General features: G+C 35.2%; 3 protein-coding genes and 1 pseudogene across 3 annotated transcripts; all 4 read right to left on the bottom strand.

Annotated features, from left to right (window-relative positions):
• Nucleotides 1-1,861: 1,861 nt before the first annotated feature.
• LOC147936147 (uncharacterized) lies at nt 1,862-3,124 on the bottom strand. The gene is made up of 2 exons (XM_087468606.1): nt 2,252-3,124; nt 1,862-2,170 (listed from the first exon to the last, which is right to left on the bottom strand). Exons 1-2 carry the CDS (start codon nt 3,122-3,124, stop codon nt 1,862-1,864), a joined length of 1,182 nt encoding a protein of 393 aa, XP_087324732.1.
• A 104-nt stretch (nt 3,125-3,228) lies between these two features.
• Nucleotides 3,229-4,204, bottom strand: LOC147936146 (uncharacterized; annotated as a pseudogene).
• Nucleotides 4,205-8,627: 4,423 nt separating this feature from the next.
• Nucleotides 8,628-11,282, bottom strand: LOC104719076 (protein ECERIFERUM 26). Its single transcript, XM_010436918.2, has 2 exons — nt 10,474-11,282; nt 8,628-9,633 (listed from the first exon to the last, which is right to left on the bottom strand). The coding sequence occupies exons 1-2, from the start codon at nt 10,912-10,914 to the stop codon at nt 8,788-8,790; spliced, it is 1,287 nt and encodes a 428-aa protein (XP_010435220.1). The 5' UTR covers nt 10,915-11,282; the 3' UTR covers nt 8,628-8,787.
• Nucleotides 11,283-12,225: 943 nt separating this feature from the next.
• Nucleotides 12,226-13,389, bottom strand: LOC147936145 (uncharacterized). The gene has a single exon (XM_087468605.1). The coding sequence runs from the start codon at nt 13,387-13,389 to the stop codon at nt 12,226-12,228; it is 1,164 nt and encodes a 387-aa protein (XP_087324731.1).
• Between the last annotated feature and the right edge of the window lie 5,932 nt (nt 13,390-19,321).

Raw genomic sequence — 19,321 nt, 5'->3', positions numbered from 1 at the left:
TATTGCTTATCAATTTGTTAAATTATATTTTAATCATAGTTAGTTAGTTTGGAGTGATTATAGTTTTTGTTTTGGTCAATTTGTTTGTGTGTTGAGATATTGTTTATCGCATTTGTTCAATTGTGAGATAAAAGTTTATATTTTTTTGTGTGTGTCGATTTGTTCAATTTTGAGATATTGAGATATTGCTTATCCGATTCTATAAATGAGAGAATTTTTTTTTGGATTAGAAGTTTCCAACAATTTTGTGTTACCTAAATGAGAGATTTGTTTCATCGATGGTTTCAAATTTAATATTTATCATCTTGTTTGCTCTCTTTTCCTATCATTTGATTCTTTTTTGTATCTTTAGGAATGGCATCTTCAAGCAATAGCATCAAATATCCTCCTTTACTTTATGAAGATGGGAAATCGCCTCTCTAACATAGGAGTATGAACCACAATTGTTTTGTGTCGAAAATTGGAATTTTGACAGAAGGATTAGGGGTGGATGTGTGGGATAAACTGAAGGAATCATCTCTTGGAGTGTTTATAAAGTTTGTTGAATTGGAATACACATGGGCTGGGCAGAGAGTTCATTATCTACTCACACATCAGCTGAGAATCAACAACATTCATGAGGTTTGGTCTTTGATCGATGATAGGCCAATTAGATTTTTTTTAAATGAGTTTGCGGAGATAACAAGCTTAAATTGTGATGCATTTGACCCTTTAGACAACTTTGATGTTGATCACCATGATTTCTGGAAAGAAATGAAAATCCCAACAACCCTAGATGGTCCTATGTAGAGTGAGTTGCTAAAGGTGATTGATTTTAGCAAAACATGGGATGTTGATAAGAGGATGATGGTTGGTAGGTTATGTCTATTGTCAGTATACAAGATTCACATCTATAATAGCATCCCAAGCATTGTGAGTGACGATCAAATGGCTCTTGAATGTTTGCCTTTATGGCGAATGATCCCAGCGATGTTAAGTGACATGATTCCTGAGACAATCCGTAAGAAGAGTAAAAAAATGTTGGAATTGAGAAGAGTGAAGAAGAATGTCCCTCGAAATGAAAATCCGGGTGATTGTGGTATGTACTCTCTAAAGTATATTGAATGTTTAGCTCTTGGGAAAGGATTTGAAGGGCTTTGCGATGAGAACATGTTGGCTCTTTGGATTAAGCTTGCAGCGGAATTATATGACGAAGTTAGAGAACTAGCCATACTACCGAACATGTCTGATTCATATCCTCGAGCTAAAGATATTAAAATCCCTTCTCTCATTGATGAGTCCTTGTAAACTATTTTGTTTCATTGTCTTACGTTTTTAATAACGTTATCATTGTAGACTAGTCTTCTATTTTTGTGTGAATTACTACGTTCTTATTTTTCCACAAGTAAAGCATATACTCATTATATAATTTAAATCTGAACGTGCATGATGGTAATATAACTTGAATTATACCACGAGTAGAATTATTATCTAATAGTTTTAGCATTACTTATGGTACACTTGTAACTATTATATAAACATGCTACACTTCGAACATGCTACACTTCGTAATATTACTAACAAAAGAACTGGAGAATATAAAAGAACTTTGAATTAAAAAGAGTTCTATGTCAATTCAAAAAAATATTAAAGAACTTTGAATTAGAAAGCAGCGTCATTTTCAACAAAAATTTTAAAAGGACTTGGGAAGATAACAAAAACTAGGAATTTATAGAGTACATGTTTTACGATTGTGTCCTACTTGGTTGCAATTACTGCATGTGTATAGTTTTCTTGGCTTCTTCTTTTCCATTGCAATCTCAAATGCGAATTTAATTCTTGAATTCTTTGGCCTTCCTGGTTGTTGTTTAGGGATCGGTGCTCAACATACCTTCGTTATCACATGTCCAGGAACAGATTTATTAAACTCCCTTGGCATGATGGCATTCACGTAGGAATTGTACACGTAGTTTTTTCGATAATAAGGATGACTAATTGAAATACGAGATATGTTCCTGTATTCACCGGCCACAATTGCGTGTGCACAAGGGAGTTTCTCCAAGTCAAACCTGCGACACATACACTTTTTATCTCTCAAATTGAAAACATGCAGAAATGTCTCACTTGTTACTTGTACTTGGTGTGCGTCGATATCTTGGACAGTAAGTAGCTTAGCATAGTCCACACGACCCTATAAAAATAATATATACATTATATTTGAAACATAAATAACCAACATCAACATTTGCTAAGAACGGATAAAAGAATAAACCTGGAGAATTTTCTCTACACCACGTGTCAAAATTGTTGTCATCTTCAATGCATCACTCCTTCTATCTGAAAACCACCTATTCATGATGGACCTTATTTCTTCCAATAGTTGTACAATAGGATAACTCCTAGCATGTGACATGACCTTATTCATTGATTCTGCAATGTTGCTTGTAAGCAAGTTGTACCTATCACATGGGAAATGTACACGAGTCCACATACGCACATCAACCCTTACGAAGTACTCATGTAGTGCTGGATTCATAGCTTCTATCTGATCAAATGTGGTTTGAAAGTCGATAAGTCTACAAGCATTCACCGCCTTTTTAACCAAAGCAAATTCTGCTCGACCTTTAAACCGGACCAAAATAAACTTATACATATGGTATGTACATATTCCCCTGCTAGACTTCGGATAAACCTTCTGAATAGCTTTCCCAATTGATTTGTGCCTATCAGAAATAATGGAAAGGTTTTCATCATCTGGTATCACACAACTGAGTTGCTTGAAAAACCATTCCCATGATTCATCATTCTCTGTATCAACCACGGCGAAAGCAATTGGAAAAATCTGAAAATTGCCATCTTGAGCTGTTGCTGTCAGAAGTGTCCCTAAGTATTTTCCTTGTAAAAAAGTACCATCCACAACAACCACTTTCCTCAAGAATGGAAATCCCTGTATGCTTGCACCAAATGCTAGAAAACAGTACTTAAATCTTTGAGCTTCATCAACTTCAAGCTGTGTAAAAGTTCCAGGATTTGCCATTTTTATCATATACAAATATGTAGGAAGCTGCTCATAACCACTCTCTGGACTACCCCTGACCAACTCGCGAGCATGCCTTAGTGTTCGATATGCCTTCCAATAATCCATCTATTAAGAATAATATTATTTTAAATTGTTGTGAAACTAAATAAACGGTATAATGCTAAATAGAACTGGAAAGAATAATTTTACCTTGATTTGAAAATGTTTATTCAACAATTCAGCAACATGCATTGGCAGTACCTTGGGACCAACTCTACCAACAAAATCTATGTACAACTCTCCTAGAATATGATGATTTGCTTGTTGGGCACGCATAGAGCGCTCTGTTACTGAACATGTATGTGCTGAAATAAACACACGCACCTCAAACTTTGGATAGTGACTTAATGTTGCAGCTATTACCCTCCACTTGCATCCTTTAACCCAACACTTGACAATCAATAGTGTTGGTCTCGATTTGTAAACATAAAAATCAAATCTTTGAACCAAGGTTAGTATCTTCAACCGTGAAACTAGGTGCTCCTTTGTATCATACATTTTCCCAACAGCCAAATCCACAGAAAACAAGTCTACCTTTGAGACATCAACTGGTTCTTTATTTTCTTCAATAAAAAAAGATGAACTCCTTTTCTTCATTGGCAATTTATGTTCATCTTCTTCTGGTGGAATTCCATACAGCGTAAAATTCTCATCATCAAAATCTGTTCCGTCAGAATCATCACAATAATCAAATTTACTATCATCTTCATCGATCTCTTCATGTTTTGCTTCGCTGGTCAAATCAAGAGACTCTTCTCCAACATAATCGTTTTCATCTCTTCCTCGTTTCTTACTTTTGTGATTCGAATCAGTCCGTATTTTCTTCTTCACTTCAACACAAAGACGACCTGTATCCCTTTTCAATTGCCCTAAAAAAGTGTGCAACTGACGAGAATTATCAATAATAATTGGTGGTGTATCAGCGGGTAAATCCTGCAATAACCTCTTCGAGATCTTGTAACTCAACACAACATCGAATACCTTGTTATCCAGTCTGTAATCCTCATATACCATTCCAATGCAATCATCAAAACTGCTTTGATCATTACATTCTAGAATTCGTGAACCCCTTTCAATATCGACAACAAACAACCATTTGTTGTTTTCGAAGATCCAATTACCACAAACGAGAATCACCTGCTTCATATTCTCTTTGTTGTGTAACGATCAAATGCACTCTAAAACGTGAAGGAAGCGATGAAAAAAAAACCTAAAAGAAAAATAATAGAGAAGTCAATTATGAACCCGAGAAGGAAAGAAAGCATGATTAAATCCACATTGGAGAGAAGGAAGAAGGAATCTATGGAAAAATAAGATGAACCCAAAAGAGAAAAAAATTGGAGTCGATATTGGGGGAGGCACAAGACAAACACGAAATAATAAGGTAAACCCTAGATTCTTGCCATATATATCAACTACTTAAAAAGTCTGTTGTTTAACCGTAAAAAAAATCTATCGCAAAACACAATAATAAATTTGTCATTACCCTGAAAAAAAATCTGTTATCAAGTAATAATATAAGAAAAAATGTTATTAACTTCCAATATAATTAATCTGTCATTACAGATAAAACATCTGCTGTCACTATATTAACAAAAAAAAAATATGTTATCATTGTCTTCGTATATAATAAATCTGTTAGTAAGCAGCAGATTTTTATAGTTGAAAAAAACAAAACTGTCATAACATAAGAAAATCTGCCACAACGTATTGTGTGAAAATATGTCAATATAGCAATTTTAAAAAGACTTAAGAAAATATGTTATCAAACAACAGATTTTTTCTTCAATCCAAAAATCAGTTATAACTATAAAAAAATCTATTACCAGTAGATGTCAAACTAGTAGTTATTTTTCCGTTTATAAATCTGTCGTAATGTGGCAGATTTTTGAAGGAAAAAAAACTGTTACAACAATCAAAAAAATCTGCCACAAAATTCCTAAACATTTGTCTAAAATAATGAAAATCTGTCGTGACTTTATAAATAAGTATGTCGCGTTAAAAAAATTTGTTGTTCAAAAAAAATATGTCGTTGCGTACTTCAAAAAATCTGCCGTAAAAAAACAAATCTGCCGTCAAACTTTCAAATTAATATGCCATCCAAAAGAAGTCCGCCAAAAAAAATCTGTCATGGACAAAAAAATCTGTCACTTACAAAAAAATTTGTCATTACTTGTTTGGCAGAATTTTATTATTAAAAAAAACGAAATTGCAAGAATTTTTAACCAAAGGTAATATTGACTTTTTCCTAACAAAGTATAAAAGTGTATTCTAGGTATAAAAATAACTCAACTAACCCTCAAATTTTATGAGCTAATCTAGTAATTAAGTGTTCAATTTGGGTCAAATTAGTAATTTTCCCAAAAAGTTTTTTTATATTTATCATATAAAGCACAAGTCATCTCACCAATTAGATCTTGCCAAATAGATTTCTTTTTATTGATTTAAATTAAAAGATTTCTGAAAAATAAAATTACGATCGAAAAACAACAAAACAAAATCCCTAAACTTTCTCCACACTATCACCATGTTATCACGATCTCTAGATCGTAGAAACAGTTTCATCATCTTCTACAAATTCAACTCACCATGTACTCAAAACTCATTTCTTTATTTTTGCAAATTTTTGAATCTTTAAATTCTCGCCAACCGATTGCTCTAACAGAGCATCAGTTTATATTTCCAGAACTCTCCGTCTCCAACTATAACACATCTTCGACATTGGCGTTATGTCACACATCGGACATCGCTGGTATAGAATGCAAGTACATTCATGGGAGATTGTTATGTCTACTCTGTTTTTAAACATATTGTTTTGAAACAGGTTGTCAAGCCATTAGTAGGTCTTCCAACGATTCTTATGATGAAGGTTGATGGAGATCCCCAAATGCTTTCTTTGAGCGTGTACAAGCCCGTATGATCAAATCAAACTTCTATCCTATGTGTAACATTTTCAAGTCATCTTTATCTCATATAGAAAACATTATTTTTTTGTCACCATATTCTAATAAAGTTCATTCTCATCTTATGAATTAAGGTGAGCCATTAGGGATGACAAAGAGTGAATTTTGTTTAATAAAATGCCAAGGAAATGCAAGGTAATCAATAATTCTTCTATATCTTCCCTTTTCTGAAATATTTTAAGCGAATTTTCAATATCTATACATTTGAAACACTTTAACTCTTCTTGGTTTAGGAAGAATAACACACAATTCCATATTTCCAGCAAATACCAACGAGCATCATTAGAAAAAGGTATATTCTTTTTTTCTTTTTCTGTTTTCATGTAATTTGTATGTGTATGGCCTTTTTTTATATGAGATCCATAGCTACTTCTAAGTCTTTGCTAATGATTGAATGGTATTTTTGGCTTGGAATATGCTGAAGATGTATATATATATATATATATAATCCTCTAAAAAAAATTGTTTTTGAGTAAAATATATTGTGAACATGTATGCATTTATCAGCAAGTCTCCTTTCTTTTTATATATATATATATATATCAAACTATATGGCTTTGTAGCTTTCAGGATTTGGAAGCAGGGAAGCAGTTCAAACTGCCTCGCTGTTGAAGCTTGTTAAAACGCTCAACATGCCTAAAGATACACCAGAGCTTCGTGATAAGCTGTGAGATTTTTTTCTTCAAATCATTCATTGGATCTAAGGATAACCTACGATAAAACTGCAAAATTGTGTCATAAAAATTTAAGATTTGATGAGAACAGTAAAATACTATACATTTAAAATCTTTCTTATTTTTGAGTGTTGATTTGGTGACACATCAAATTGATCTTCATCCAATATTATTTTTAGGCTAGAATGATGGAATCAAATGAAAGAAAAGAATCCTACTAATTTTCTTTTTATGTAGGGAAAAGGTTTAATTTAATGTTGTAATTTTTTTAAAAATTTAATGACTTAGTAAACAAATAAAAAAAAAACAAAACAAAGTGCAAATAAAGGTAATAGAAAACTAAAATCAATAAACATAAGTTAATTTTTTTAAAATGATTTGGTTTAGTAACAAAAATTAACCATATAAAACCTAATTGTTAAAATTATTTATGAATTTTACTAAATTAAACTTACCAACACCGAAAGCTTTTGAAAGTATTTCTCCCAAATACAATAAAAACTAATAAAATTAGAATACTAAAAATAAGAATTATAAGTTAATTTTTCTTCATGACCTAAAGAAAACAAAGAAAAAGAAGCATGTTAGCATACAAAAACAATCACTTTTACACATTAAAATATGTTGAAACCCCATAAGAATCGTACCATAAGAAGCATTTGGCCTCAATAGAAGTAAGATACGATTGAATGCCAAAAATGATTGAAAAAACATTCCACCAGGAAGAGCAACCTACAACAACATTAGATTCAAATCCTAAAGAGAAAAAGACTCGGCATTAGACTCAGCATTTAGTAACAAATTTTTAACATGAAAGAGAAATAGAGGTGACATGGAAAAGGCTTATACCAAATTTGGAGCAGCCCATCCGAGAGTAGCAGAGAAGACAGTCATGACCTAAAGAAAAAGCAAGACATAAGCTTCCAAATCTAGTAGAAATTCATTGAAACCTATAGTAAAAAATTCAATTAAACCAATAATAGTAAAAAGGACTATGAATAACTTACAATTCAAGCCGATAACATGGCAACACAAGTCTCTTATGATAACGCTAACGCCATGGCCATGGCGAGTGACATAGTAAAACTCTTGAATTCATTATTTATAGGAAAAATGGTAAATGAAATAGACAACAAAGAAATAGTGGAAGGTATAATGTTTCAACCTTGATGACTAACATTGCATTTATAGCAAGACGATTAACATCAAAAATTAGGGTATATTCTAAGAATATATTGCATAATTAATTTGGTGATACTGTATAATGTTCACTATTTAAATGTTTTGTTCACAATTATATAACGATAGAGTTTTAATAGGTTTACGATTTGGAAATTTAATAAATTTCATTCAAATGAAAAATTACATTCAAATATTTTGAGAACACTTTCAAAAGATTGAGATCTTTGTGATTTGGGAAATCAGTTATTGATATATTAAATATGATAATTTTGTTAAAGTTTATCGTAGGATTTATATTGATTGATTTAGATTTTATTGTTAAGACTTATTAAAAATTCCATTTGAATTAGTTTATTAGTTTCCTAAATTATAGGATCAAACAATATTCTATAGAAATTGATTTCTCCTAAATTAATTGATTTTCCTATAATCTAATTTGATGTGAGATTGAATATTGTGACTTTAAACCTAGTCATTGTCGGCCTAGATCAAGTATGGTAATGAAATTAAAGATGCAGCTTTGTTTATTTTTTTTATTCAAAAGATTAAGCTTTCTAAAATCTCAAGAATGGGTTATAAAACCAAACCCATTAAGAATCCGATTGCGAAATATCCGATTGTTAGATTTCGGGTAATTTCAAAAATTTAACCCGACCCAAAACACAATGAATAACTAATTTATCTTTAATGACTCAAATTCTAGACTAAGTCATAGTGACATTTTCGAGATAGGTAGTAGTTGTACTTCTCTTTTAGTAATATAGGGATTGTATAATTTTACAACAACGTTACACAACTTACAACACTTCAGCAAAAACCAATAATTCATCACATTTATTAATTTAAAAAAAAAAAAACAACAACATTTATGAATTCACATTTTACACTTATCAGCCGTTAATACACACACTTACGGCGCGATCATACCACACTTCTTAAACTCCAATTTTACCATCTCCATCTCTTCCTCCGGCAACGTAACCGTCACAACCCTCTCCTCCGATTTCGCTGCGGCGTAAACAACCACCAACCCTTCCTCCCCTACCCCTTCAACATTAAAGTAAACCGAATGCGGCGACTTCCCCATCACCCTGGCTCCATACAAATCCTCACCACTCAGATCCACAAACGTTAGCTTCGCACCGTACACAACAAAATCCAAATTCCCATCACAGCTCCCTCCGATCTCCTCGATTCCAAATCTCTCATCCTTCGCTTCCCCAATAGATCTCACCAGTTCCTCCACCGTCGCTTCCGCTACCGGGAAATCAACTTGAACCGAACTTATCACCTGACTGTTACGAATCGCGTTATTAGGTTTCAGATCGTTCGGATCCTTTTTGATGATCGTAACCGTCACAGGCTCTGGCTCCGCCCTAACTTTAGCTACGCATTTCCATATGATTCCGGCGATGATCTCGAACACCGGAATCGAATTATCTCCGTTCGCCGGAAAATGTGGTGATATCTGATCGGCGACTGAGAGATTGAAACAGTACGTCGCCATTTTCTTGTTGTTTGGAGTGACCCAGAGATCTCCAACCGGGTCGATCCGTTTAACCGAAACCGGATCTTTAACTGTTGGGTTTGGACTTTGGAACCCTCTGTCTCCCTTAGAGGGTATTGGGGCATGAATCGTTTCTCCGGTAATGGCCTTAGTCCAGAAGTTGAAGGCGTAAAATAGAGAGAATGAGTCTCCAATTATATTGGCCCAGCTCAGGCCCAAACCTAATCCTCCGCATTTAAACCGGGTCAACTGCGTTAACAAAACCGATATAAAATTAGCTTCAAACCGGTTTAGAATTTACAAACCATAAGTTTGCATGTAAACTATCTGAAAACCATTTTAAAATGTTCTATAGGTAGAAAGTTGTAACTTCTCGGATTCATCGAAATAAATTGATCCAAAATATATTTACTTTATTTTTCAGATCATGTGTAAAATGGTTTGGATCAATTAATACACTACTTGACATATGAAACTCTTAGTTCCAACGAATTAAATTCGTCCCAATCTAGTTCGCAACTCAAGGTTGAAAAGTCGGAATGTTTTATTAAATTTAGTACACCTACTCTGAGTCAGTCTTCTTTCATGCAAGTTAATGGTACGAACAGAAGCGTTCGTGTATTAAATTTTGTTGTGACAGTTCATGCATTTAATGTTCTAATGGAGTATATGTTATTTTGTCTTTCCTAGATTAGGGCATACGGTAGTCCCCCAAAAAACCCTAACATAGATTTCTAATCTAGTTTAAGCTCATAATTGCCTTTTTGCAACTCAATAAAATCAGACCCCATCCATGATCCATCAGCATGGTTGGTCTTCTTTTCTGCTTAATATTAATAAGTGTTTTCTATCATTTTTTTTATATTTTCTACATATCTTCTTTTTATTAGTGTTGTTACTTGTTAGCAAAGATAAACTGTGAGGACCAGTCCATCTCAATGAAGGCCAAAAATATAATAGAAAAACATTTCTAAAAGATTTAGTAAAATATATACTATATACATATTTTCTGGTTGACAGAAAATATTTAAGATTATCGATTGCATGTGTAAAACTAAAGGAATATTTAGTCAGATTATCTATATATACCTGAACATAGATCAACGGAGAGATCGCTAACTCCGGTCCAATAGGTTGATGGTAAACGAGAAACTCATCAACTGACCGATCCGGTTGACTGAGCCACTCTTCCACAGTGAGATTGCATTGACCTTCCACGAAACGCGTCCCACAGTCGTTGCATTTGATGTACGGACGCCCCGAGTCTCTCCGTGAGAACCTGCCTGTGGTCCAAGCGATCTGGTCGAACAGCATGAACATGCTCTCTTTCATATGTCTCACGGTTAAGTCACGTGCCGTCTCGGGGGAGTAAATGTACGCCGCCTTGAGGTAATGGAGCTTCATGGCTAGGTCTAAACCGGTTGGTTCGTGAGTTGTACCTGTCTCTGTCGGTCGAGCCGCACCCACCGTCGATAACCGGATGCTGTGAATCGGACCTTGTCCCTCTCCCTGTTCTTGAGATCGACCCATGATAACTTAGTGGAGTTGAATTGATTCTACGTTATCTCTTGTCTCGAACTAAGTACAAGTCGATCAGTGTATGTGTATGTAACACTTACATAAATAAATAAAAAAGCAAATTTGTTATTTCTCTCTGCTATACATGTAATATAATATTTGTAGGTGATGAATGTAATGTGATGAGACTCTTGTGTTATATAGAGACGATCGACGAGCACTTCTAGTGTTGTTAACTTGTTATATTATAAGTAGGTGAAGCTGTTTAAATTAGTCATTACTTAAATCGTTTTATCCTTTTTCACGATAGTCTATGATGAAAGGGTCCAATTCATCTTTCATAATTCATATACACTTAATCCTTTTTCACGATAGTCTATGATATATGAAAGGGTCCAATTCATCTTTCATAATTCATATACACTTAATTACTATTATCACCTACCTTACTTTTTATCTATATTTCTTTTCATTATTTTATGTCTATTTCTGCATTTAAAATAGGAGTATAGTGCCAAAATAAATCGATTTTTTTTTATGATAAAAATCAACACTACTATTTCATTTACGTAAAATATTGTGCTAAATAAAAATATACTATCATTTATGATGGTTTGAAGAAAAAAGTATAGTTAGATAACGTGGGGACTCTTTTTTTTTTGTGCTGTTTAAATCATTAGCTTACTTTTATAGTTATAGTTATATAAAATGAGTAAATTTCTTATTATTTATATATATATATAATTATTTTTCAACGTAATTTTGGAACTATCTTATTATATAAAGTTTGATGATAAAATTACTCATTAATAAAATCGTGACATGTGTCAATTATATCAGTCAGATGTTGACACATGTCGATTCATTATTAAAATTTAAAAAAAATAAAAATGTAAAAAATTTAAAACTTAACCTAAAAGGGTTTTATATAAAAGTAAATAGATAAAATAAAATCTAATTTTATTTAAACTCTAAGGCCTTGATTGGAACAACTGTTAGTGGAGCATTAGTATTATGCAGCATGAGCAGTATGCTGCATAAGCTGTATGGTATTAATATATTAACAATGATATGTGATTGATACAGCTGTTAGCATTTAGACATAAAATTACAAAATTAGACATTTTAAATATACAAATATAGATTTTGTTGCTAATGAAATAGTTTAAAATACTTATTTTGAAAAACAAATTAAAACATCTTATAAGCATAATATCAAATGAAACAATAACTTATGAATATTAAAATAAATGAAACAAATCATACGAAAAATAGTTTGTAAGCATAAAAACATATAAAACATAATCTCAAAATTATTAATAACTAATGTCGAGCAGCCCAAATACTTTCTGCAATATTGTTTCGGATCCCATTCATATATGCATCTCCTGTAGGTTCATAACGTGTGTTTTCGTTTTCGGGTACGTCATCTGAATCAAAAGGATTCAATGTTTCTTCTTCCATCGTTTCGTACTCTTCAAAATCATCATCAATAATGCTTGATGAACGTATAAAATTATGAAGAGCCATGGTTGCTACAACAATTTTGCACTGTGTTTGAAGACTATACCGCGCCTCATTTTTAAGTATTCGCCACTTTGCCTTCCACACACCAAAAGTACGTTCAATCACTGAACGCAAAGATGAATGTCGTTTGTTAAACATCTCGCTTGCAGAATTAGGTGGTCCTTCACCCCATTGATGTGGATGATATCTTGTTTTGCGATATGGCGCTAAATAATCCTTCCTATTTGGATATCCAGAATCAACAACAAAATATTTTCCTTGAGGAGGTTTCGGGAAGAAACTGTCTTCTTGTGCACAATACGTAAGAACTTTGGTATCGTGTGCTCTTCCAGGTGTGCCAACATACACATATGTGAACTTCATATCAAAGTTGCAAATAGCAAGAACATTCATCGAGGGGAACTGCTTTCTTACATTCCAATACCTCTCTTTTTGATCACTTCTAATTCGTACCGGCACATGCGTGCCATCAAGAGCTCCAATGCAACCACTAAAAAAAGGCCAATATCTTCTATCTGCTAATAGCCGATTATTAATCTGTTGAAAATCTTCTGGTTGAGGCTTTAAAATATCCTTTGACAGAAAGAGTACGAAATCTAACACTTCCATAAATTTTCTGTTCACTGTCTCTTGACTGCGTTGAAAATTTTTAGCAATTTGCCTCTGCACTTCATCATGCCCAAGTGTTTCTAAGAACATTGCCACAGCTTCTTCCACAGTGCATTCACGTGACTCTTTAAGATTGTAATCATTCTTGAGAGTATCACATAACCTTCTATAGGTTTCTTGATTCATTCGCAAGGTTTCATAGCATTCTTTACCAGAACCAGTAATCATTTTCATAGTATGACGTACTCCGCGACCTTGATCCGTCCTCATTAATTTTCTATCACAGTATGGATCTTGTCGTTCACTCTCGACCATTAAGCAAACCACAACAACCATACTTTGATTACACATCATTGCAATCTCCTGTAATAAACAAAGGTAAAATAGATTAATTAAGCAAGAAAAAATATTATATTAAATATCCATTATCCTCATTCCTCACATCTTTTACTCGCATATTTTAAAAGAGAGACCTAGTTCGTAACTAAAATAATAAATCTCTTAAAGCAAAATTTTTAAAAAAATGCCATACGAAAACGAAAAATAATTCAAAGAAAACGACCCTCTAAATTAAATCCATCCTAAGAAATTGTCTAGTTCCTCTTTCCTGTGATCCTTTCCAAATACTTTATCTTTTGTTGCTCCGTAGGTAAAGTCATAAAAATCTGACGACTATTCTCGTTTCCAGCTAGGTAGTCAAGAGCTATCCAATACAACTCGCCATCATGATCTAATGTAGACATCTTTAGCAACTCTTCAGAACATATGGCACTACTAAATGGATTGAAGGAATCAAATGTTCTCCGCCCCGCTGACCAAAACCTCTCTTGATTTTCTAAGGTACTTGTGATACGATCCCAATGATCCGGGTTAGGTCTTTTTCTCGAAGATCTTGATTTGGTAGATCTCTCCTGAGACTTGATAGAAACATTAGTTTCTGGTGCTTTTTGATTGTCTTCACGGATGGGTGTGTTGGAACTACAATTTTGACAACATAGCTTTAGCCATCTTTCCGATGAATTTTCCGGTGATGTCCATCATCGGAATGACCGGTTTAAGGACTCTTTGGATTCCTTGTAATGAGCACTATAACATAGTGTAGTTACTTGTCAAAATCGTTGTTATAATGAATGAGAAGTGGTTAGCTTGAGATGAGTGACCGTTACGCAAACCACACATGCCTTTGTGTCGTATCAAACTGAGCTCGAGTTTGGGTCTTGGTTAATGGGCCTTTAGGTCCAACAAGATATGTCGTTTTGCATAATAAAGTCGAGAGTTGAAATCTTATCAACTCCAAACGGAAGAGTTAGTCGTTCCGGAGATCTCGCTAACGTGTGATACTCGGGCGCGTCTTCAGCTCACCTCAACTCCCCGATATCTCAGTCCACGAGCCCAGATTTTGTGGAGAGCATCTCGTCGTTCTCTCCATATAAATACAGAGCTCTCTCGTTCATTGTTTCAGACACTTGCGAAGAAACAAAACTCAAAAACAGCAAAAGTCCAACTCTCTCTCACTCCTCTTTCTCTCTCTAAGAAACGTAAGTGTTATCAAGAGTGTATCGTTGAGCCAACGTTCGTTTGAGTCCGAAATCAAGTGCTGTGATTCGGGCTCGTCTCGGTTGTATCCTAGGATCCATGTACTCACTAATCCGCCACACTGCGGGAGCTACTTTGGGTTAAGGAAAGATATCATATCTCGCCTCCGAGAATCTATTCTTTCTTTATCATTTTACATAGGCATCATATTCGTTATCTAATATATTTGGATTTTCGCGGTCATACAGTCTTAACCCAAAGTAAAGATTCATTTTCTACATATAGTTTAAAACGGATCTTACGACGCATACAGTTGATAAACGATTAATGTCGTAGTGTAATCGATTTGTGAATGTTTATGTGAAGGCCTTCGGGTTGTATTTCGCAAAACTTCACTACAAGATTCTCGAGATTCTAAAACAGTTTCCATGAAGACCATGCATGTGGTAGTTTCGTGAAACAGTTCTTCGAGCAATCAAAAATTGTTTTTTCTACAATAGCTTTATTGCAAACGTGTTATAACGTACTATAAAGCTATCTACAGAAAATAATTAATTTTTAGCAAATTAAATTAATTTAATTATTCAATTATTTAATTGCTAACTCTTGATTAACAATTATATTTGTTCAAAAATATTGACATATCTTTTGTATTTTATGAACAAATGACTAACGGTGTTGATAACAACAACAACGGAGGTGCTTTCGAGGAACCTCGTGAGTCGACAACCCAACCTGGGTACGGTCCACCACCTGCTCCTCTCCTTCCGACCGAGCTGAAACCGAGCATCCCGATCTCTGCAGTGACGCCCAACAAGTTTGATGGCACAAACTTTGAATCGTGGCAACAAAAGATGCACTTCTTCTTGTGTACACTCAACCTGCAGAAGTTTCTCACCGAAGATGCTCTGGCACTGCCTGTTGATATCAACGACGTGCATGCGAATGCAAGCGTTGATGCGTGGCATCACTCGGACTACTTGTGCAAAAATGCCATCCTTGTGCACATGGAGGAAAAGCTGTTCAAGGTGTTTAACAAAGCACTAACCTCCAATGTTCTCTGGAATCTTCTAGAAACCAAGTACAAAGTCTACAATGTGGGCTCAGCGAAACACGCCACAAGGGAGTTTCTCAACTACCAGATGGTGGATTCCAGGCCCATAATGGACCAAGTACATGAGCTTCAAGTGCTTGCACAACAGTTAGCTGATGAAGGAATGAATATATGTGAGACATTCACAGTGAATTGCTTCATCGAGAAGCTACCTCTAAGTTGGAGCGACTTCAAGCACTATCTGGATCACAAGCAGAAGCCAATCACCTTGCTCAACCTAATCTCAAGGCTGCAAAACCAATCAACTGCACGTGACAACGCTGTGTCCGTCATTGATGAGAATGCAAATATGGCTGAGTATAGGAGAAAAGGGAAAGCCAAGGTTGTCTACGGCAACAAAGGAGCTTCACCAAAAAAGGCTGTACTAGGCAAGACGGCACCTCAGCCCTCCACGTTCTTCAAGAAGCAAGGCGGGGCTAAGAAGTTTGCTGGAAAGTGCAGCTACTGTGGCAAGAAAGGTCACAAAACCGCTGAATGTCGCAGCAAAGACAAGGGTAAAAATCAAGCCAATTTGACTGAAGAAGACTTGTGTACGGTCGTCACGGAAGCAAATGTGGTGATGAACAATGAGAACCCAAGGGAGTGGTGGTACGACACTGGAGCCATTACCCACATCTGCATTCACAGAGACATGTTCAGCACTTATCAGAAATCCAAGTCTGGTGAGAATCTGATGATGGGCAATGTGTCTCACTCCAAGATCGTTGGAACCGGAAAGGTGGTCTTGAAGATGACTTCCGGAATGGCCGTCACGCTCCACAACGTGAAGCATGTTCCAGACATGAGGAAGAATCTGGTCTCTGGGACCCTATTGAGCAAGCACGGCTTTGCTGCTAACCTTGCGTCCGATCAGATGACTCTGAGGAAGAATGGTGTCTTTATTGGCAAAGGTTTTGTTAAGGGAGGACTTGTTAAGCTGTGTGTTGCAACAATCCTTAAGAAAAATGATGTAGCTTCTACTTCTGTTTCAAACAATTCCATGAATAAAAATTCAGTTGCTTATTTGGTTGAGTCTTCTAATTTATGGCATGAACGATTAGGACATGTGAATTATAAATCTTTGCAAAGATTAATTAATTTGAACCTAATCCCAAAATGCAAAATAACCAAAGAAAAATGTAAAGTATGCGTTCAAGCGAAACTCACAAAAACACCATCACCTCGTGTTGAAAGAGCAACCAAACCTCTAGAATTAATACACACAGATTTGTGCAATTTAAAATACGTACAATCTAGAGGCGGTAAAAAGTATTTTGTTACTTTCATAGATGATTGTACAAAATATTGCTACGTTTATTTGTTACGTAGTAAAAACGAAGTCTTGGAGAAATTCAAAGAATATAAAACTGAAGTTGAAAATCAACTCTCAAATACTATCAAGGTAGTAAGAAGTGATAGAGGAGGCGAGTATGATGGACCTTTTAATGACTTTTGCCAAGAAAATGGTATTATACATCAAACTACTGCTCCCTATTCACCGGAATCTAACGGAGTTGCAGAACGCAAAAACCGAAATCTGAAAGAAATGATGAATGCAATGTTGCAGGAATCGGGGTTACCACAAAACCTGTGGGGGGAAGCTTTGCTTACCACAAACCTCATCCTAAATAAAATACCGCACAAAACAACCAGCGATACGCCTTATCAACTTTGGAAAGGAAATGTACCATCATACAAATACCTAAAAGTGTGGGGGTGCCTCGCTAAAGTCGCAGTGCCACCTCCAAAGAAGGTTACCATCGGACCTAAAACCGTTGATTGTATTTTTATTGGATATGCACACAACATTAGTGCTTATCGGTTTCTGGTTCACAAATCAGATATTCCGAATATTCATGTTAATACAATAATGGAATCAAGAAATGCGTCTTTCTTTGAAAATATTTTCCCTTGTAAGGATAAACAAAATCTGAAACGTACTTGGGAAGAGAGAGATGCAATCACCACTACTAATGAGGCCATTACCTCGGTAAAACAAGTAGAAAAAGAACCAAGACGTAGCAAACGAGCTCGCCAGGGAAAAACTTACGGTGAAGATTTCTTGATGGTTCTTCTTGCAGAGAACGAACCAAGAACATATAATGAAGCCATGACTACACCCGACGCTCCTTTATGGAAGGAAGCCGTTAATAGTGAGATCAACTCCATTATGCAAAATCATACATGGGAGATAGTTGACCTACCTGAAGGGTTTAAACCACTAGGGTGTAAATGGATCTTCAGAACAAAATTAAAAACCGATGGCTCTATTGATAAGTACAAAGCTAGACTTGTGGTGCAAGGATTCCGACAAAAAGAAGGTCTGGATTTCTTTGACACCTATTCTCCTGTAATGAGAATAACATCAATCAGAATGCTAATCGGGATTGCAGCATTAAGAGACCTGGAAATCCATCAAATGGATGTAAAAACCGCCTTTCTAAATGGTGATGTAGAAGAGGAAATTTATATGAAACAACCCGAAGGGTTTGTTGCTCCAGGACAAGAAAATAAAGTCTGTAGACTGGTGAAGTCGTTGTATGGACTTAAACAAGCTCCAAAACAATGGCATGAAAAATTTGACAATGTAATGATGTCAAATGGTTTCAAGATAAATGAATGTGATAAGTGCATATACATTAAAACTACTCCTAGTGGGTATGTTTTGTTATGTTTGTACGTTGATGACATGCTCATCATTGGTAGTAATAAAAACATAATCCAACAAACAAAAAATATGCTTCATGGTCAATTTGACATGAAAGATATGGGTTTAGCGGATGTCATTCTAGGGATTAAAATCACTAGAACCGCTGACGGAATTATTCTGTCACAGGCACATTATGCTGAAAAGATACTTGAGCGGTTTAAAAACTACTCAAAAGGAAAAGCAAAAACTCCTGTAGATCATGAACTTCACTTGACCAAAAACTCGGGTGAAGCGGTGTCACAGATAGAGTATGCTAGGGTGATCGGAAGTCTTATGTACTTAACCAATTGTACACGACCCGATCTCGCGCATGCAGTCAACGTACTAAGTCGCTACACCAGTAATCCAGGTCATAAACACTGGCAAGCCATAAGAAGAGTATTAAATTACATAAGATATACAAAAATTTATGGGCTGCACTATGGTAAAGAACCAGCAGTTTTAGAAGGATACAGTGACGCCAATTGGATAGCTGATTCCAAAAACTCAAAATCCACAAGTGGATATGTCTTTACTCTAGGAGGTGCAGCAGTATCATGGAAATCTGCGAAACAGACTCTAACGGCTGGATCAACCATGGAGTCGGAGTTTATAGCTTTAGATAAAGCCGCAGAAGAAGCAGACTGGCTTCATAATTTTTTGGAAGATATTCCGATGTGGGAAAAACCTGTGCCGGCATTATGTGTACACTGGGATAGCCAATCGGCTATTGCCCGAGCACACAATACTCACTACAATGGCAAGAACCGTCATATTAGAAGACGTCATAAGACCATTAGAAACTTGATCACTACTGGTGTAATTACAGTAGATTACATAAATAGAGTTTTTAATCTTGGGGACCCCTTTACTAAAGGGCGAGCTAGAGATCAAGTTGTAAAATCATCAAGAGGAATGGGTCTAAAGCCTACAATCTAAGAGGATGTTTGATGGAACCCCCACCT

The sequence above is a fragment of the Camelina sativa genome, chromosome 10, assembly GCF_030686135.1.
Source record: "Camelina sativa cultivar CO46 ecotype springtype chromosome 10, ASM3068613v1".
In the NCBI taxonomy this organism is placed as follows: domain Eukaryota; kingdom Viridiplantae; phylum Streptophyta; class Magnoliopsida; order Brassicales; family Brassicaceae; genus Camelina; species Camelina sativa.
Note: the sequence above shows the minus strand (reverse complement) of the source record. Positions and strands in the feature narration are given on the sequence as shown.